The sequence below is a fragment of the Trichechus manatus genome, unplaced genomic scaffold (assembly GCF_000243295.1).
Source record: "Trichechus manatus latirostris isolate Lorelei unplaced genomic scaffold, TriManLat1.0 scaffold00014, whole genome shotgun sequence".
Taxonomy (NCBI): domain Eukaryota; kingdom Metazoa; phylum Chordata; class Mammalia; order Sirenia; family Trichechidae; genus Trichechus; species Trichechus manatus.
The window spans coordinates 17,939,039-17,961,262 of record NW_004443950.1 but is presented as its reverse complement, the minus strand read 5'-3'; the positions used below and the strand labels follow the sequence as shown (position 1 = coordinate 17,961,262).

General features: G+C 39.1%; 1 protein-coding gene across 3 annotated transcripts in view; it reads right to left on the bottom strand.

Annotated features, from left to right (window-relative positions):
* BRD7 (bromodomain containing 7) overlaps positions 1–22,224 on the bottom strand; it is a 57,221-nt gene that overhangs the window by 13,423 nt on the left and 21,574 nt on the right. For all 3 annotated transcript variants that reach the window (XM_023726935.1, XM_004371679.2, XM_023726936.1), the window contains 6 exons: positions 22,144–22,201; positions 14,256–14,400; positions 9,669–9,779; positions 4,122–4,306; positions 2,896–3,019; positions 1,959–2,034 (listed from right to left, as the gene is read on the bottom strand). In XM_023726935.1, coding sequence (XP_023582703.1) covers positions 1,959–2,034; positions 2,896–3,019; positions 4,122–4,306; positions 9,669–9,779; positions 14,256–14,400; positions 22,144–22,201 — 699 coding nt within the window. The remainder of the gene's footprint in view (positions 1–1,958; positions 2,035–2,895; positions 3,020–4,121; positions 4,307–9,668; positions 9,780–14,255; positions 14,401–22,143; positions 22,202–22,224) is intronic.

The window sequence follows — 22,224 nt, the reverse complement described above, 5'->3', positions numbered from 1 at the left end:
TAAGTTCCCGCTTAGGCTGCCTTTCATGTCTCTCAAATCCATCAAGCTCTTTCCTGCTTCAAGGTTTTTCACTCAACGCTTCCCACTCCCCCACCCCAATTCACCTTTCTGGGATCAACCAACACCCTCTCCTCAAGGAAGTCTTCCCTGATTCCCAAACTGTTATTCACTATCATAGCTGTTCTTTTCCTTCGTGATACCGACCAAGATAGTTAAGTTCACATTTCTTCACGTGACTATCTTCTGTTTGAGCTCATCCCCCGACAGAATGTAAGGGGAAGGGATGCGTCTCTTCCAGTTTTGTTTCCTGCTACACACCTCGCTCCACTTCTAGCTCCCAACACAATGTCTACCCCGCAGCAAACAAGAAACACTGGAAACTATTTCTCAGTGTAAATATTTGTCATAACTCACTTTTGTATCCTCAATTATCTTTCTCATAATGATAGTACGAAAATAAATATTTATAAAGTAAATTAACATTCTCACTTTTGCATATCAGAAAGCATGACTTTTTTTCTCAGATGGATCTGCCTGATAAAAATTTTGTAGTCCTGTGTCAAATTTCAAAACACTGCCTATGGTATCTCCATTAAAACATTATTTGAGAAAACAAAAAATACCACGGAGGCTCTAAAACAGTGATTGTGAACATTCATGAACTTTCTACTAACCTCAGTGCAAGGTTTAATGACCTAAGTGCAAATACTTCATTACTATGAAAGTACTATGTGCCACACATATCAATTTTATTCACTGAAATTTAAAAAGTTGGTTAAAATTATTATGTCATAGCCAGCACAACTTGTCAGGGTAAGGTCATGCATGGAAGCTCCATGGGCAAATCCAAATTCCCTGAGGGACCGAATTACTGGGCTGAGGGCTGTGGGGACCATGGTCTCAGGGAACAACTAGCTCAACTGGCATAACGTAGTTTATAAAGAAAATGTTCTACATTCTACTTTGGTGAGTAGCGTCTGGGGTCTTAAAAGCCTCTGAGCACCCATCTAAGATACTCCACTGGTCCCACCCCTTCAGGAGCAAGGGAAAATGAAGAAAACTAAAGACACAAGGGAAAAGATTAGCGCAAAGGACTAATAGACCACAACTACCGCAGCCTCCACCAGTCTGTGCCCAGTACAACTAGATGGTGCCCAGCTACCACCACCGACTGCTCTGACAGGGATCACAGTAGAGGGTCCTGGGCAGAGTTGGAGAAAAATGTAGAACGAAATTCTAACTCACAAACAAAAAAGATCAGACTTACTGGTCTGACAGAGATTGGAGAAACCCCTAGAGTATGGCCCCCGGACACCCTTTTAGCTTAGTAATGAAGTCACTCCTGAGGTTCACCTTTTAGCAAAAGATTAGACAGGCCCAAAGGATAAAATGAGACTAAAGGGGCACATCAGCCCAGGGGGAAGGACCAGAAGGTAGGAGGGGACAGAAAAGCTAGTAATCGGGAATCCAAGGTTGAGAAGGGAGAGTGTTGACATGTCATGGGGTTGTTAACCAATGTCTGAAAACAATATGTGTACTAACTATCTAACGAGAAGCTAGTTTGTTCTATAAACCTTCACTGAAAATGCAATAAAAAAAAAAGAAAAAAGTTATTATGTCCTAATCTGAGGATTCTGAGACACCTCTAGAAGTATCTGAGCACGCTAGTCTCCCAAAACCAGGGCTGTAAATTACTGCTTAAGTTTTTTGGCTTTTTTATCGGGAGTATAAAATATTTCAGGGGCTTTGCATTTTAAGGGAAACTAGATCTATAGTACCTATTTTAGGCTGAAGGCAAAGGGTAGCTGTTAGGATGAGATATATGCTGTCTAGTCAAGTTCTTTACGGATGGCACAGCTGGACCTACCAATATTCAGGCTACTGCTTCAACATGCTAATCCAGGTTACGGCTTTTTCTCTAACAGCATCAGGTTCGTGCAGTCTCACTCTGAACCTACCTCCTACAACAGGGTCCACAGGATGGAGAAGCCCCAATGTTGTCGTCCCATCTGGCTTTCTTCTTTCAAATTCACACTGCAATGACCCAAAGTATTCAAATGGACTAAACTGTTTTCTAAATACCATGTGTATCTGTAGCACACTACAAGAGTCTTATTTTAAACTTATACTACATCATCATTAAACTCAAACATTAGCTTTCACACTTGTCTCCATGTATACAGGTGCTGATGACAGGCGAAAAGACATGCAGGTGAAGAAAATCTCAGAACTTTTAAAGAAGTGACATTGGTCCTTAAGGGATCTAGTTCTGCCCACTCTATCAATAAAGGGGAATACCACAGATCCAGGAAAAGGAGTGACTTGCCCAAAGTCAAATACTAATCCAACCAAAACCAAACCCACTGCCGTCCAGTCGATTCCGACTCACAGCGACCCGACAGGGTTTCCGAGGCTATAAATCTCTAAGGAAGGAGACTGCCACATCTTCCTTCTGCAGAGCCGCTGGTGGTTTTGAACTGCCAACCTTTTGGTTAGCAGTCGATAGCTTTAACCACGATGCCACCAGGGGTCCTTAATACTAATCCACTTGGCTTTAAAACCAATGAGCTAAACAAGGTGATTTCAAAAACCAGAGTACATATGTTTAAAGTATATGGTTCATTTCCCAAGTGAGAACATAATTAACTTCACTTAAAAAAAAAAAAAAAATCCAGTAATAGAGGTAAGATTGATCATGTACTTTATGAATAAATATATTACTAATCTTTCTTTGTGACTTTACTGATGAAGAGTGCCCTGGTACATATGGATTAAAAAAACAAAACGGATGAACGTGTGCAAGCAAATTAAAAACTAAGAGTTCCCATGATCTGAGTAAGAGCCAACAGCGGCGAAGGTCAGTAGGTAGTAAAAGGAAAGGAAAAGCAGAATCACCTGACTATTAACAAGCCGCCTGGTCAGCTTTCCTCCAGATTCCTTAACGATGCGGTCAATCTGCTCCTGCTCTCTTTCTAAATTACTGCTTTTAAATTTATCTTCACTTGTATCTCTCTCTTTCCTGAAAACACACAAGAACACCAAGCAGCGAAAGAAAGATAAGATCAAAATGTTCCAATGAATTCCAAATATGAATACAGCTAGAAGTGGAGACATCGGTACTACTGTCACCAAGCAAAACTGTTTAATGGTCTGGTAAGGGGCATGCGACAACGTATGAACAGAGACAAACCTCAGACATTACTTAGTCCCTCCCCTCTTATTCTGCCCAGTTTTATTTGCCTGTTTTTTTTTTTTGGGTACATTCATAAACATGAATTCTACCCCTAATGTATTCTGAAGGAGGAGGGGTCACACAATTTTTTTTTCTTTTTAATGGCTGCTAACCAAAAGGTCGGCAGTTTGAATCCACCAGCCACTCCTTGGAAACCCTACAGGGCAGTTCTACTCTGTCCTATGGGGTTGCTATGAGCTGGAATTGACTCAATGGCAATGGATTTGGTTTTCTGGTTTAGAAACAGAAGAAACTTGCTCTCACACAAAAAGGTTTATAGGGGTTTTGTTACTGTGCAAAAGTAAATTATGACAGCAGAAATCTCAAACTAACTAATCCCCTTCTCCAAAATTGATAGGGTGGTGCTCAGCAGTCAGGCTGGTAGTCAGCAGTGTGCAGCAGGAGGCCCGTGACTGCCGTCCACTCACAGTGGCTGCTGCACCCCGCCAGCGGGCGTTAGTGGAAAACAAGCACACACGGCAGGGGCAGCCCCTCTGCTCAGGAAGGAGCTTTGACTGTGTGTGTCTATTATCTCAACTCCTTTTATGGGATGAGCTAAAGAACAACCAAACATTTTCACTTGAACAAATACTTCTATTTAATTAACTCACTGACGAGTCCTTAATTTTAATAAGCACACATATCCAGAACTGTTTTCTGAACTGAGTTTGGACAATTTCATATAGTGCCTTGTATGACAAGAGCAGTAGTACCACGTATCAACCTGGACATTCCTCACAGCTATCAAGGTGCCAAAAAACCCACTGCCGACAGACTAGGACGTGGTCTTCCCCAGTCAGGCCTGAATCAGTGGAGTCAGCATTTTTTCCCCCCTTACTTTTTCCCCCTTGAAAAAGATAGTTTAACCGAGTACTCCAAAGATTTTTACTTTCTGTTTTCCTTGTTGGGGCTTTTGAAGGCCTGGGCTTCAGCATCTCCAGCATCTTCCTTCTCCTGTGGCCAGCAGCCGCTGTCCTCCCCACTCTGCGAGGTGTCTGTCTGATCTTTCTGTTTTTGAGTTTTCTGCAAGTCTGTCATGAATTCTATGCTCTGCTTCAGGCTCTGAATTCTTTCCTAAGAATATTCAAGAATATTCGTATTGTATGTTTGTTAGTAACTTTCAAGGTAATGCATTTTTTTTTTTTTCCAGCAGAGTTTGCACCTATTCTGTCATTAACTAGAGAAGAAAACAAATATAATCACATCAAGAGCATATTATGTTTAGAAACCAGGACAATAAAATTTATTCCTTCAATTCAGATAATTTCCAATTTAAGAGGATGTTCTATAACTTTATCACGTCATCCGAATGTTTACAGAAGAGAAAAGTGTGAATTTAGACTAAGTATTCTTTGAAGTACTGAATTTAAAAAGTAAAATTTAGCTTAATAGTACATTAAAATTTTACATGTAACAGAATAGCTCTTTTGAAATTTAACAATCATGGGTAGATTGAAACCTAGAGCCTGTGAAGGGGTGGAGCCTGTGAACAGGTGAAGTGTCCTTATATTCTGGTATCCTAGGGTAACTACTGAAGACTCTGCCATTTTTCTCTTCCGTGTGAAAACAACATGCCTTGAGGGGAATACAAAGTTGCTAGCATAGTTCATTCCTCGAAGTGCATAATGTTCTCAGTAACCAAAGAAGTCTTGTTTCTATTTTGTGAAACCTGTGCTCAATTTTCCACTGCAGCGATAAGCTGTGAGATTTTCATCGTGGTTAAGGGCTTGAGGTTTCTGGACCAATTTTAAAGAGGTAGATTTGTTTCTACTGACTATTCTGTCTTCCACCTCTGAGAGTTGTCACTGGATAAAATTTGCAGTGCAGTGCAGCCTCCTTAGCAAGGGCGGATTATCCAATAGGCAAGGTAAGCATGGTGCATACCTTCCTTACCAGACGATCTGTAGTGAACAATTCCACATTTTTTCACCACATCAAAGATTCTGCTTCTAGGTATGGCTGGCAGCTGTCTCTTTCCCTACCCCACAGCACCCCCGTACAGAATCAAAGCCTCTTTTCAAATTTACAATCCCTGATGGACTGATTACCCAGTAAGCAAGGTAAGCATGGGCTTACTTGTGCTTACTTACTAATCTGAAACCCAATGGAAAACCCTTTGCTGTTGGGTGGATTCTGACTCATAGCGACCTTATAGGACAGATGAGAACTGCCCAATGGAGTTTCCAAGGAGTGGCTGGTGGAAACCCAATGAAACCATGTGAAATTGGTCACTACAGATTAGTAAGTAAGCACAAGTAAGCCTGTGCTTATCTTGCTTACTGGTTAATCTGCCTCTTCTCTTTAGGCTGGGCTGCACAGCAACAGCAAGGAAGACGGACTTTTGCAGAATAATAGAAACTAAGAACTGGAGTTTCTATTCCAATTCAGAGGTCATTCAAATAAGAACAATGTAGCCCAGAAATGCTAGCTCACTCACCTGAGGCCACAGAACAAGTGGCCAAGACTAGGCCGCTTATCTCTTGTGACAGGTCTCTCCTCATCACACTAAGCTACATCAACAACACAGCCCTTAGCCTCTGAGAGCTCCGGAGAGGCTGGACCCGTTATGTAAGTGTGAAGTAATGTTAAAATTGTTCAAGTAACATATTTTATTCAGACAAAGATATGGACAGAAAATAAAATAAAAACATTGTTAATTTATCTAGGGAGGAAAAGAGTTAACGGGTTTAACATTTTAGTATTTTTCTAGACAGTAAACATGTTAGCAAATTGGAATTATACCGAATATTGGGTAATAAGCATTTTCCTTCCATACCATTAAATACCCTCTAAAGCCCTTTTAATAACTGTATAGTACTTTATCCTATGTATGTGCCATGATTTAATTCACATCCTACTGTAAGAGCTCGGCTGTTAACCAAAAGGTCTCCGGTTTGAATCCACCAGCCACTCTTTGGAAGCCCTATGAGGCAGTTCTACTCTGTCCTATAGTGTCGCTGAGTTGGAAGTGATCGACAGCAATGGTTTTTTTCTTTTTTTGAGTTTGTTAGACATTTAGATTATTTCTTAGTTTCCACTATTACAATAAAAGTCTCATGAACATTATTGTAAATAAACCACTCTAGGAATCTCTGATTATCTCTTTAGGATAAATTCCTAGAAGTGGAAACACTATGTTAAAGGGAATGAGTATTTTAAGGCTTCTGATACTTACTGCCAAGTTGTCTTCCAGAAAGGGTTACATCAATTTATATCAGTGTTTCAAAGTTTCATCGGTATTGGAGAATTTCTCCAAACTCTGACCAGACTGAACGGTATCATTAAAAAAAAAAAAAAAAAAAAAAGCCAATTTGATTTTTAAAAACATCTTATTTTAATACATACTTAAAAAATAGTAATGAGTTAGAGATTTCCATAAACATTTACTGGCCATTTGTGCTTCCTCATGTCATCTGAGCTGCGTCTGACTCATCTCTGCAGCCCTATACTATGTCGGCACATTGTTGTGTGCCATCGAGTCAATTCTGACACATAGGACAGACGAGAACTACCCTATAGGGTTTCCAACCAGCAGCTGGTGGATTCGAACTGCCGACCTTTTGCCGACCTCTTAACCACTCCACCAGCAGGGCTGAAATCTTTACAGGAGCAGATCTCCAGGTCTTCTCTCCCACGGAGCTGCTGGTGGGTTTGAATTGCTGACCTTTCGGTTCACAGTCGAGCGCTTAACCACTGCCCCACCAGGGCTCCTCAGCAGATTGTAGCTACTCAATAAATGTTGGTTAAATGAATGGGCTTAGATCACAAGGGTCTCAGGAACCTTTTTATTCCCATTCTAGAATTTATAAAGCAGAATCGACACTAAGAACATGTTGGAATTTTTTTAACATAACTTACACAAAATTAAAATAATTCAATTAGAGAAATGTTGTAAATTTAGAAACAAGTCAAGGGAAAACACTGAGTTTAATTAATTTTTATTCTCAAGCGCAATGTTTTTTTCTTTTTTGGTAATTAAAACTTCTCCGAATCAGCGTACTGTTCACTGATCATTAATTTCACAATACTGAATGGCTAAAAGTGCTTGGTTTGCTGCCGTTAACAATTAACGCTTACTGAGTGCTTACCTTTGCACCCGGCGTAACTTTATGAGGTAAGTACTGTTACCCCCATTTTACGGGGCAGCAAAGAGGCTGAGGAGTTACTTGGCCTGTCTGAGGTCACCAGGATTAGTACGATTCTGAAGCCACTGTGCTGTGAACGGCAGTTTGTGAAATGCGGCATACTCAAGCACTTATGTAGGAGATCAACAACGTCCATTGTTTATAAAGATAATACTTCTACTAATAGTCACTATTTGGGTATAACTAAGAAAACGATGAATGACTGCTCTAAAAAAAACTTTACACTGAACATTCAAAACTGGTTATGATTTAAAAGACATCGTTCATAGGAGGGTGTGCTGGGCTCCCTTGGGAGTGCTGCTATTAGAAGAGTTAACTCAGGGTCTAAATCGAAACATTTCAGAATCACTGATGTGAGGATCCCTCCCATCTAGGGTGGAGAGAACAGTCAACAGGAAGCTGTTTAACACAGGATGGGTAGGGCTCCTCAACAGGAAGCGCTCTGAAAGAAAGGAAAACAACCGAGAGAGAGAAAAGGGAAAGTGGAGAAGAAAGTTTGTTTTCTGGGCCACCCCCGGGAAAAATCAAGAGATAGTGGAATCTTCTGCACGTTACATTAACTACAATATTTAAAGAAGAGAACATCCTGGTGAATCAAGGTTGATAAATTTACTCTAGATAGGTTAGGTCTATATAAATTAACTTCTTTCCCAAAAATACAATGTATGTATTTTGGAGTGACAGAAGACTGCACTTGTTGGATGCACTTTTCCTTCACGGAGAATAACAAGAGGCCTCTGCAGGTTTTTAAACCTGGAATGTGGCTTGGCTCTGGATTCTGAGAGTCTTCCTGCAGGGTGGGATAAACACTTTATATTCCCTTTTCCTCTGCAAATTTTGCCAAAAGATGGGTGACTGGATTACATTACAGTTTCCCAAGTCTTGAGGAAAGGGTGGAACTGATGTTGTCTAAATATTAGGAGTGTAAGAATAATCACCAATCCAAATGTTTTTCTTTCCCTAGTTAAGCAGATCCAAGAACCTTTCAGAGCCAAGCACAGATACTGAGACATCTGCACACCAAGGCATTTCTTTAAACGTAGAACTGTAATACAGACGATCACCATTAAAAAAAAAAAAAAAAGAAAAAAAATCACTAAATTGGAAAACCAAAAACATGACTCATTTCTACCACCCTTTAACTCTTCTGGGTCTGAGCTCAGGTCTTAATTTTCATTCCTTTCTCCTTCTCCCCTGTGTCTGACACCCGCTCATTTCTTTTTCTTTACAAATCCCTCTATCTTGCTGCTTTTTTTTAATAGTTTTCTCGCTAGTCTAGTTCTTACGTGGACTCGGAACATTGCTGCTAGAAACTCTCCTGGAGATCACAGATTAAATCCTTCTTTATGGAGAACATTGAGGCCCAGAGTAGCTAAGGTCTTGCCCATGGCCTACAAGTTAGTGGAAGGGAGTCAAAACTAGAACCCAGTCTTCTGACTTTTGGCAATGGCACCAAGATTACCCTCAATGTTTTTCTACATGTAGTCTCTTATTAATGCGGTTCATCCTACTCAGAGCTGTGAGAAAAACCTCAAAAAATGCTACTTATCTTCTGAGTTGTTCCTTTTTCTCAGCAGATTCAGTGATCACCTCAGTTTACCCCTCAAGGTCTTTCATCAGCTGTCACTCTGGGAGGACACTCATAACTCTGAGTGATACTACCTATGATACTGTTTTGGGTAAGTTATCACGTTTACGTGCTCTCATGCCACTTGATGATGTGGCGTCTCGGGTTCTGTACACATTTTTCCTACCTTGAATGCCTTACCATGCACCAATTCTTGTCCTTCCAGGAAGATTCTGCTCTTGTGAAGAGGTTGCTTGGAGACAGTCTCAAGCGATTTCTCATTTGTGTTGTCCTTCTACTAAAGGGAGTTCCTATACTTCACTAAGAAGCACAGGATTACCTAGAATATTGGATTCCACCACTACAAAGGGAAACACAGAGCCTTCTCCTAAAAGGCCTCTTAATTCATCCAGTCTTCATGGAATTCAGGCTACTGTTTCTTCCACAGTAGAATTTTGCTGCCCACAGCAAAAATAAGTCTATCTGGTGAACATCAATTTAAAAGCCTCTAAAGAAATAATTACAAGTGAATAGTTAATTCTATCAATGCCAAGTGAGAATCTTCCTGCCTTAATCTTCTTTACTAAAATTTTTCATTAGTATTTCCTACTATAATATGATTAATAAAATAAAATCAGTATTGTATTGGATCTGTATCCCTATGACCAAAAAACACAGGGATACAGATTTTATAATAATTATTATGACAAAGAGTTTTCTTTACCTGGCTAAGAATTTTCATCCCTGAGTGTAACAGCTTCTTTGCAGCTTTATAATAAATGGTCTCCGGCTTGTTGTAAATCATGGCATTAGTACACATGAGTCTGAAATTATCCTGTAGAAATAATATTAAGGAGAAAAATGCATTAAAACAGAGTAACTCTCTCAGCAAGTTTTAAAACATACAGATCCCCTGAAACTTAAAAAGACCTGTTCTTCTACTGTTCACTGAGCAGTACTACATAACAGCAATTTATTTAAAGAAAAAAAAAAAAATTAGGACTCATCAACGAAACAAATATTGCTAAATTAATTTAAATTTGCTACAACATTCTTTTCCAACATTTTAAACATTTCATAACTGTATATAAACTTTAGATTCCAAAATGAAATTTTTAAATTAGTTTCTTCAGTATAACCTTACTACACAAAGAATTAGAAGAAAATCATTCTACTTTAGACTTATTAGAATAATCTTGGCTGAGTAGTCAATGTAATTTTAAAAATTATTCCTAGTTTAAAACAAACATTTTAAATTCCTATTTTGGAATTAAATATTTCGGATCTTGACTGAAGACTGGAAACAGTGCTAAATTATCACAATATTTCCTGCCAATTCAAATTAAGTGAACAAAAATGTTAACATTTAGTCATTTTCTTTTAAGTGTCTGAATACTATCATAAGCCAAACGTAACTGGCAGAATGTCGCAAAATCATGCCAATATGGAAGAACCATACAACCTCAAGGAGTTAAAACACGTAAGTGGAATAGCCAAATTATCAAAGCTGTATTATTTAAATTTCAAAGTATGCATATGTGCTGGAGAACTCGATCCCACTGCATTTTTTCATGGTTGAGTCATTTTCACATTATAGAAATGTGAGAGTGATTATGCCAAAGCCTTACAAATTGATAAAAATTCAACAAAAAAGGATCCCCCTTCCCAAACAATCCAAAACACGTTCAAAATCCACTGTTTAATAATTAGTGATGATAACTCAGAACACTTAAATGGAATGAAAATAGAATAAATTCTGCTTCAAAGTATATAAGGAGACAGATCCAAAGGTCACAGTGAATGTGGTATTAAATTTATTGTGGCTGGAAGTATACCTGGATGCTCAGTTCCTGGCCAAGTCTCTAATCAGTTATGCTTAGGTCCTGGATTTCAAGACTCTGATGAAATTTTGGATCTACTCCTCCAACACACACACACAGCACTGAACACAATTCTCATGTAATTTTAGCAGGTCCACGGACCCCTAGAAGTCCTTCTGTGGCTTCTCAAAGAGACTCAGGTTAAGAACCTCTGCTACAGATACTCTGAAACACTCCACTCCATTAAAAATTATTAAATATATACTTGGGGGAGAGGAGGCAAGTGAGGTGAGACAGATGACCATGCACTCATACTAAATAACCACTGAGCAAGACAGCACTGGGTTAGCATGACCACAGACCTGATCTGTTAAGGCAATTTACAGACCCCTTATATCTTAACTGTAATGTGTAGGCTTCACTGGACTTTTATGTAATGGTACTTGGTCATTCAAAAAGATGAACAACTGTTCTGCACATATTTTACACAGATTTTTTACTTTAGCAGCCTAATGAGACGAATAAACTAATACATATTATTTCACCAGAAAAAAAAAAATACAGTAACGTAGACAACTTCGAAGAGTTAAAAATACTCATTCATTTCAATTATAGCAAACCTTAACCAACTTTCCTCAAACACATTTAGGGGATACACTTCTCTCTCTTGTCATTGTTAAGACCAAGATCATACGAAAATGCTTCACACGAGAGGAAAAAAAGGAAATATTTTTCTATTAAGCAAAAATAAGGTCAGAAATATGCTGGGAAAACCAAGCAAAATAGTTCTAGCCAGATTTTCACCGGAAATAAAATTTGGAAAAGTTTCCACATCTCTGAATATGAGAATAAAAGTCAGGTTTTTCAAGGCAAGAGAACTATTACCTATACACTTAAAAGTGATAGTGACAGAATGAAGTACTGCTGTTCTTCATAAGGAGCCCTGGTGGTGGCACAGTGGTTAAGAGCTCGGCTGCTAACCAAAAGGTCAGCAGTTCTAATCCACTGCTCCTTGGAAACCACATGGGGCAGCAGTTCTACTCTGTCCTCTAGGGTGCTATGAGTCAGAATCGACTTGATAGCAATGGGTTTGGTTCTTCATCAATCTCAGCTGATCTACATGTGGACGAAAAAGGAGAGACAAAGTAAAGATAATGTTTAGAGCCTTATTTTCCTTCTGTAATTAATTCGGGCCTAACCTTTAGGTCAAGTGAACTCTACCATGTTCATGTGGAAAAAATAAGTGTAAAATAGATACTACCTAAACCAGCTAAGTTTGAAGTGGTTTGACACAAAGCAAATTTAAAAAACAGATGGTTTCTTCTCTTTGGAAGAATAAAATGAAGAAAAGTATACCCCTGATATCAATATACACCAGACTCTTTAAAAATGGAAAAAACTTTAACGTTACATTATCCTGGGGGTCACGTGTGCTCTAAGTTTCTTCTTTTCTTCTCCTTCTTCTTCAAGCTGAAGAAAATATGCTCAACAAATACAGCCTAAGTAAACTCAGGAAGCAATGACTTACATCGAACTGTTGTTATTAGGTGCTGTTGAGTCATCTCCGACTCATTGCGACTCTATGTACATCAGAATGAAATACTGGCCAGTCCTGTGCCATCCTCACAATCACTGCCATGTCTGAGCCCACTGCTGCAAACACTGTATCAATCCATCTTGTTGAGACTTTTTCTTTTTTTCACTGACTTTCTACTTTAGCAAGCATGATGTCCTTCTCCAGGCACTGGTCTCCTGATAACATGTCTAAAGTACATGAGACAAAGTATTGCCATCCTTGCTTCTACTAAGGAGCACTGTGGCTGTTCTTCTTCCAAGACAGATTTGTTTACTCTTCTGGCAGTCCACGGTATGTTCAATATTCTTTGCTAACGCCATAATTCAAAGGCATTAATTCTTCTGGGTCTTCCTTATTCATTGTTCAGCTTTCACATGCATATGAGGTGACTGAAAATATCATGGCTTGGGTCACGCACACTTTAGCCCTCAAAGTAGCACCTTTGCTTTTAACACTTTAAAGAGGTCTTTTGTAGCAGATTTGTCCGATGCAGTAGGTCGTTTGATTTTTTTGACTGCCACTTCCATGGGCGTTGATTGTACATCTAAGTAAAATGAAATCCCTGACAACTTCAATCTTTTCCCCGTTTATCATGATGCTGCTTACTGGTCAAGCTGTGAGGATTTTTGTTTTCTTTATGTTGAAGTGTAATCCATACTGAAGGCTGTAGTCTTTGATCTTCATCAGTAAGGGCTTCAAGTCCTCTTTGCTTTCAGCAAGCAAGGTTGTGTCATGTACGTATCATAGGTTGTTAATGAGTCCTCCTCCAATCCTGATGCTGTGTTACTCCTCATATTGTCCAGCCTCTCGCATTATTTGCTCAGCATACAGGTTAAACAAAGTATGGTGAAAGGATAACCCTGATACACACTCTTCCTGATTTTAAACCATGCCATATCCCCTTGTCCTGTTCGAACAACTGCTTCTTGGTCTATGTACAGGTTCCTCCTGAGCACAATTAAGTGTGCTGGAATTCCCATTCTTAGTAATGTTATCCATAATTTGTTATGATCCACACAGTTGAATGTCTTGGCATTGTCAACAAAACACAGGTAAACATCTTTCTAGTACTTTCTGCTTTCAGCCAAGATCCACCTGACATCAGCAATGATATACCTTGTTCCACGTCTTCTTCTGAATTTGGCTTGAATTTCTGGCAATTTCTTGTCGATGTACTGCTACAACCACCTCTGAATTACCTTCAGCAAAATTTTACCTGTGTGTAATACTAATGACATTGTTCAATAATTTCCACATTCTGTTGGATCACCTTTCTATGGAATGGGCACAAATAAGAATCTCTTTCGGTTGTTTGGCCAGGTAGCTGTCTTCCAAATTTTTTGGCACAGAAGCTATACATCAAAGTAAAAAATGTAATTAAACTGTCATTTAGTATTTTTGGACAAGCCAATCTGGTCTCTATTTTAGAAGACACACACACTTTATACGTCTAGAAACAGAAAAAGAAATTCTACTGTAATTATACTTTCATTAAAGCATCAATTTTACCTATATTGATGAGAAGATAAAAATCTAATACCATCTTTTTATTTTAAAGGCTGTGAAAATATATTTTAGAATACACATAAAACTCAACATATCACTAAAAACAAAACAAAACAATAAAATATAGTAGATGGCTTGTTTCATCTAGTTTTCTATCACTGAGCACATAAAACATTTTCTAAGACAGAAAAACACAAAGATTTTGGATATCAAAATAAACTTAATTCTTAGCAAAATAAAGGTCAATCTGAAATATTCTGAATACCAGACCTTTAGATTTTCACCAAGTTTTTGTGTATGTAGAATCCAAGAGTTTGACTCTCAAGTGTATAAAGATGTCTCTGAGAGTTTTATTTTGTGTAAGAACTCAGTCTATTTCTCCAATGAAAATATAAAAAATTATAATTACCTTTAGTTCTTCTATGGACTGGTAGTCATTGTTCTTGATCTTTTCTTTCATGGTACTAAAATCCATTGGGTGTTTAATGATCATGGAGTAGCCAGGAGCAATAAAATCAGTCACAGGAAACGAAAAGAAAGCACTTGGGTCTTTTCTGTGAAGATACGGAAAAAGCAATCTTATATTTCTACGACAAACAAATTTATTGATCTAGGAGCAGACGTCAGAGAACTCTAAATGGAGAAAGAATCCGTAGTATGCTACCAAGTTTTTCACTGAAAATTGACGGAAAAAATTTTAAAGACTAATAACTATTTAATAACAAGGTTAAGATGTTTTATATACTAGCTGTACTCTTAAGACAGGTAACGTTTCTTTTCAAATATGTAGCCTAATTAATTAGTAGCACCTCCTACAAATGGGAAAACAAAGCAAAATAACCTAGACCAACAACTAACGTCTTGGGCCTTTGGGAGATTAGTACTGTATATTGTCATTAACCGTGGGAGAAAACGTAGAAATGTTTAACTATGAATGAATGCTTATCTGTAATTTCTAATAGGCTTGGACTCCTTGTGGGCCACAGAATTATTGCATCCATGTGTATATGTGTGTATTTTCTCAATCAATGGATAAAACTTCTGTCATATGCCTGTGCATGTGTGCACTCTCAAAAAACTGATACTAAGAAAGGTCTTCATGATACCCCTAAATCTGAGCACTAGTACTTTCTATCATAGGTTCTCAACTCTGGCTGCACATGAGTAATCATCAGAGGAGCTTTTAAAAAATTCTACTGTGTGTGCTGGGGGAAGGCTCAGCTAGACCCATTAAGGCAGAATACAAGGTCCTGAAGGTTTACCTTTGTTTTCTTCTAAGACTTGTATCTTTAGGTCATTGATCCATTTTGAGTGAATTTCCATATATAGTGTGAGGTAAAGGTCCAACTTCTTTCTTCTGCATGTGGAAATCCAGCTGTCCCAGTACCATTTGTTAAAGAGACTATTCTTTCCTCATCGAAGGGACTTGGCACCCACATCGAAAATCAACTGACTGTAGAAGTATGGGTTTATTTCTGGACTCTTAGTTACACTTCATTGGTCTATATGTCTGTCATTATGCCAGTACCACAGTGTTGTGACTACTGTAGCTTTCTAGTACGTTTTGAAATCCGGAAGTGTGAGTCATCCTACTTTGTTCTTTTTCAAGATTATTTTGGCTATTTGGGGTCCTTTGTAATTTCATATGAATTTAAGGATCTGCTTTTCCATTTCTACAAAAAAGGCTATTGGAATTTTGATAGGGATTGCATTAAATCTGTAGATGAAGTATTGACATTTTAAGTTTTCAAGTCCATGAACATAAGATGTCTTTCCATTTATTTGTTGTTAGTTGCTGTTGAGTTGGCTCTGACTCATGGCAACCGTATGTGTAACAGAACAAAATGCTGCCTGGTGCTGTGCCATCTTCAGGATCATTGGTATGTTTTGAGCCCATTGTTGTGACTACTTTGTCAATCCATCTCACTGAGGGTTACCCTCATTTTCACTGACCCTCTACTTTACCAAACAATTGTTCTTTTCTAGCAATCGTTCTGATGTTCCTAAAGTGAGCAGAAGTATCACCACCCTTGCTTCTAAGGAGCACTCTGGTTGTATTTCTGCTAAGATTGATTTTCCATTCTTTTGGCAGTCCACGGTACACTCGCTATTCTTTACCAATATCACAATTTGAATGCATACAATTCTATCTTCCTCTTTTACTGTTCAGCTTTACATACGTATGAGGCAAGTGAAAAGACCGTGGCTTGGGTCAGATGCACCTTAGTCATCAAAGTGACATCTTTGCTTTTTAAAACTTTAAACAGCTCTTTTGCAGATCTTCCCATTGCAATATGTCATTTGCTTTCGACTGCTGCTTCCAAAGACATTGTTAATCCAAGTAGAATAAAACTGCCGACGACTTAAATTTTTCTCCACTTATCATGATGTTGTTTATCAGTTCAGCTGTGAGGATTTTCGCTTTCTTCATGTTTAGGCGTAATCCACACTAAACGCTACAGTCTTTAACCTTCATCAGTCAGCACTTCAAACAGTCTTCATTTTCGGCAAGCAAGGTCGTGTCATCTGCATATTGCAGGCTGTTAATGGGTCTTCCTCCAATTCTGATGCCGCGTTCTTCTTCATCTAGTTCAGCTTTGAGGATTATTTGTTCAGCATACACACTGAATAAAGTGAAAGGATACAACCCTGCTGCACACCTTTTCCAATCTTAAACCATGAAGTATCCCCTTGTTCTGTTTGAACAACTGCCTCTTGATCCATACGCAAGTTCCGCATGAGCAAAACGAAGTGCTCTGGAATTCCCATTTGTCACAATGTTATCCGTAATTTGTTATGATTCACACAATCGGGTGCCTTTGTGCAGTCAATAAAACACAAGGAAACATTTTTCTGGTGTTTGGCCAAGATCATTTGACATCAGCAATGATATCTCTCGTTCCAGGTCCCCTTCTGAATCTGACTTGAACTTTTGGCAATTCCCTGTTGATGTAAAGTTACAGTTGTTTCTGAATTATTTTCAGCAAAATTCTGCTAGCATCTGATATTGAGTTTGATGATTTTTGCCATTGTCTGACTGACTTTCTTTGGAATAGGCATGAATATGGATCTTTTCCAGTCAGCTGGCCAGGTAGCTTACTACCAAATTTCTTGACATAGATGACTAAGTGCTTCCAGCGCTGCATCCGTTTGTTGAAACATATCAATTAGTATTGCATCAATTCCTGGAGGCTTGTTTTTCACCAATGCCTTTGGTACAGCTTGAACTTCTTTCTTCAGTCCATTTGTTCTCGATCATATACTAAGTTCTGAATTGTTTGAACGTCACCAATTCTTTCTGGTACAGTGACTCTGTATTCCATCTTCTTTTGATGCTTCCTGCGTCGTTCAAATTAACTTGTTCAGTAACGCCAATTTCAGGCTTGAACTGAGAAATGCTGATCGTACCCATTCCTTTTTGGTTTTCTAACTCCAAGTCTTTGCACATTTCATCATAATACTTTATCTAGTCTTCCTAAACCACCCCTTGAAATCTTCTCTTCAGCTCTTTCACTCCATCATTTCTTGTGTTGGCACTGGCTACTCTGCGCTTAAGAGCAACTTTCAGAATGTCTTCTGACATCCATTCTGGTCTTTTTCTTGTTTTTTGTCTTTTTAATGACCTTTTACTTTCTTCACTACAACTCTTTTGGTCTTCGGTCATTAGAGTTCAGTGTGTCAAATGAGGTGAGATGTATTCAAGATTTTATTTTGGCTCTCGTGCACTTGTTTTTGATTTTCTTCAACTTGAACTTGCACATGAGCAATTGATGGTCTGTACCACAGGTCTGCCCCTGGCTTTGTCTTGACTGGTGATACTGAGTTTCTCCACTGTCTCTTTCCAAAGATGTAGTCAATTTGAGTCCTGTATAATCCATCCGGTGAAGTCCACGTGTACAATTGGGTCTTTTAAAATTTCTTTCAGCCATGTTTTATAGTTTTCAGTATATAATTCTTTCACTTCTTTGGTTAAATTTATACCTAGGTATTCCTTTAGAGATGCTACTGTAAATGGAACTGTTTTCTTAAATTCCTTTTCAGACTGTTCACTGCTGGTGTATAAAAACACAACAGATTTTTGTGTGTTAATTTTGTAACCTGCAACTTTGCTGAATTCGTTTATTAGCTCTAGCAGCTTCCTTATGGATTTCTTAGGATTTTCTGGATAGAGAATGATGTCATATGCAATTAGAGATAATTTTACTTCTTTTCTGATTCGGATGTCTTTTTATTTCTTTTTGGTGTCTAATTTGCTCTCGCTAGACCTTCCAGTACATAGCTGATAAAACCAAAAAAACCAAACCAGTTGCTGTTGAGTTGATTCTGACTCATAACCACCACGTGTGGAGAGTAGAACTAACTCCATAGGGTTTTCAATAGCTATGACCTTTTGGAAACAGATCACCCGGGCTTTCTTCTGAGACACCTCTAGGTGGGTTTGAATCACCAATCTTTTGGTTAACAGTTGAGCACTTAATCATTTGCACCACCCAGAGACTCATGATGTTGACAGCTGTGGTAAAGTCGGCATCCTTGTCTTGTTCCTGATGTTAGAAACCTTTTACTTTTTCACCATCGTGTATGATTTCAGCTGTGGGTTTTTTCATAAATGCCCTTTATCATGTTGGGAAATTTCCCTTCTATTTTTAGTTTGTTAAGTGTTTTTTATCATGAAGAAGTAGAAACTTAAAATGTATTTACCATACACCAGGCCCAGGGTAAGCACGTGACATATTTTATATCTAATCCTCACAAAAGCCATCAAGGTGGTGGTATCCTTAATTACAGATGAGCGCACTGAGGCTTGTTCTTGTTGCTGTTACGTGCTGTCAAGTTGGTTCCAACCCATAGCGACCCTAATTTGTTCTAGGTCATTGTCATGGACTGAACTGTGTCCCCCAACAATATATGTATCAATCTGGCTAGGCTACGATTCCCAGTATTGTGTGATTGTCCACTATTTTGTCATCTGATGTGGTTTTCCTATGTGTTGTAAATCCTCATCTCTGCTTGTGGTTAATGAGGAAAGAGTGGATTATGTTAAGGAGGTTTAGTGTGGGATATAACACCCTTGCTCAGGTCACATCCCTGATCCAATGTAAGGAAAGCTTCCCTGGGATGTGGCCTGCACCACCTTTTATCTTACAGAGATAAAAGGAGAGGGAAGCGAGCAGAGAGCAGGGACCTCGGACCACCAAGAAAGCTGCGCCAGAAGCAGAGTCCGTCCTTTGGACCCGGGCTCCCTGCACAGAGAAGCTCCTAGTTCAGGGGAAGATTGATGACAAGGACCGTCCTCCAGCGCCGACAGAGAGAAAGCCTTCCTCTGGCGCTGAGCCCTGAATCTGGACTTGCAGGTTACTAGACTGTGAGACAATAAATTTCTCTTTGTTAAAGCTATCCACTTGTGGTATTTCCGTTACAGCAGCACTAGACAACCAACACAGAAATTTGGTACTGAGAGTGGGGTGCTGCTCTAACAGATACCTAAAATGTAGAAGCGGTTCTGAAACTCTGAGTGGATAGAGGACTCAAAAGGAGGTGAGAACTGTTAACACTGAAGACAGCGCAGATGACAAGAAGCGGCAGCAGCAGAACCAGGAGACCAGGGTGAGACAGTGCTGGAACCAACCCAAGGAGCGAGAGAGCTGAGTGCCTTTGGCAGGAGGCTTCCTGGCGGAGTGGGGTGTCTCCAGGCACTTATCGGTGGAGCTACAGAGCTTTGGAATACTTGCCCCAGCAGGGCAGATGCAGGCAGTGAGGCCTAACGGGCCAAGAGGCCAAGGAACCACGAAACATAAGCTTAAGAGAAAAGGAACACAGGAAGCAGAGTTGCCTCAGTCTCAATGGGTATGGCCACGACATCTGGGGTCTCAAAGGGTGGAGTCATGGCCTCTGGTGTTTCTAAGGGTGGAGTCGCCACTCAGATGGACTAGGAGAATGGTATGCCCAAAGCCGAGGGAGCAGAGTTGCCATCCCAGTGGGCCTGGAAGGCAGAGCTGAAGCCCAGGGCCATGGGGTCTCCACTTGGAATCCGAAGAGTGTGGCCAATACCTAGAGTCTGGAGGGCAGGGCTATTGTATGAATGGTTTCAGAAAACAGAGGATTACTTTCAAAGCCTTGAGGGCTAATGTAATGTGTTCTGCTGACTTGCCTGGTGCCTGCTATGCCTTCTTTCCCTGTAATTTATTCCATTTGTAATGGAAATGTTGAACTTGTGTCTGCCTGTTGCACCACTATACCTCTGGAAGCAGGTAATTTGTATTCTAGATTTCACAGATGAAGAAGAATTTTTGAATTTTGGACTTGGAGTTAAGACTTTTGCTATGATATGATGGGGTGAATATGTTTTATGTGTGGTAAGGACATGAATTGTGGGCTAAAGGATGGAATGTCATGGATTGAACTGTGTCCCCCCAAAATATGTGTCAACTTGGTTAGGCCATGATGCTCGGTATTTTGTGGTTGTCCTCCATACTGTGATTACTTTTCCTATGGGTTGTAAATCCTAATCTCTGCCCGTGGTTAATAAGGCAAGATGAGATTATGTTAAAGGAGATTAGGATGGGATCGTAACACCCTTACTAAGGTCACATCCCTGATCCAATGTAAAGCAAGTTTCCCTGGGGTGTGGCCTGTACCACCTTTTATCTTACAAGAGATAAAAGGAAAGGGAAGCAAGCAGAGATGGGGACCTCATATCACCAAGAAAACAGCGTTGGGAGCAGAGCATGTCCTTTGGACCCAAGGTTCCTGCGCAGAGACGCTCCTAGTCCAGGGGAAGACTGATGACAAGGACCTTCCTCCATAGCCGACAGAGAAAGCCTTCCCCTGGAGCTGATGCCCTGAATTTCGACTTCTAGCCTACTAGACGGTGAGAAAATGAATTTCTCTTTCTTAAAGCCTTCCACTTGTGGTATTTTTATTACAGCAGGACTAGATGACTAAGACATAAAGCTAATAAGGGATTGAGATGGAATCTGAACTCAAGTCTGCCTGAAGCTACTTTTATTCTTCCCAGCAGGATGCCTAAGCAGCGACACAAAAAAAATGATGGGAATGAGCAAAAATATCCAGTCTAGAACTTACATATCCAAATTCATTCTGTTCATCGGAGCTACCATGAATAACAACACTAGTCATCTCTAGAAGTCTGCTTTGGCAACTATCTTTCAGAGCAAATTATCAACTATACCCCACAAAATGAGTCATTTTACTATAGAATTCAATCTAATTTTTTGACCCAAAATGGCTTTGGCAAACTTGATCAATTATATCCTTTACCAGTCTTAGCTCTCTGAGCCTCACAATAAAAACTCACCCAATCACTAAGGCTATCTAAAACCTAATTTCGGGTTCTAATTCCAAAATGTTCTGAGCAATGTTAAGATCCTTGGACTAAGATATACCTTTTAAAGTAGATTTCTGTTAAGGTGACATCATTAACCTACATTCCAATTTTCTGTTAACTAAAAGGCAGCCGAAGCACTTTATAGTCATAACTTTTAATTGACATGGAACGCTGAATACTCACACATTCACTCCTTTGGGACAAGTAATGAATAATTTATTCACACATAAAAACTAGAGATTCAATTTTCTCAACTACTCTGTAACACCAAAGAAGAAGAGAGGCTGGTAGCGTATCATCTTAACTGCAAAGCTGAATAGGTGCTAAATATAGAGAGCTGTAGAGGCTTCATCTCGAAAAATTATTTATGATGTTCTCTGGGGTTGACATATAAGTACAACAAAGTGAAAAACAAAGATTCTTTTCTCTTTTAAGAGGTTTACTTAACGTTTGTTTAATCTAGACATTAAAGTTTTCAGAATAAATTCCGCATTTAAAAGAGGGTCACAAATCCTATTTATGGTGCTTTGTTTCTTCTCCTAGCCTTACTAATTACTGAACGCTCACAGCATGATAGGCACTGCACAAATACACAGAAAGTACTTCAATCTATTAGCAAAACTGGAAATATCTGTATTGTTTATTCCACCTTTAAAGCTTTAACATCAGAAATTACTTTAGATAAAAAAGAAAGTTGCCGTTAAGAGTATTATGTAACAGCATTCAAGTTACCAGTTAAAACAAAGCAAATAAGAACATTTAAAAGTCAGCCTCTTAAAGTACTTCTATTGCCAGACAAAATATTTACCATCCACTTTAAAATCAAGTACATTTGGATCTAGGCCACAAAATGTGGCTTTAAGTAGTCAAAAAAAGGGAAGTGGTTTGGATCCTATATATTTTACCATTTCAACTTCCATGTTATGAAAATGCTGGAAGAAACATTTACCTTTGCAATTGTCTCATCAGTTGATTCAAAGCTTCTTGAAGGGGTGTCTGTTCTACTTCTAAAGAAAAACAGAAAGCAAAA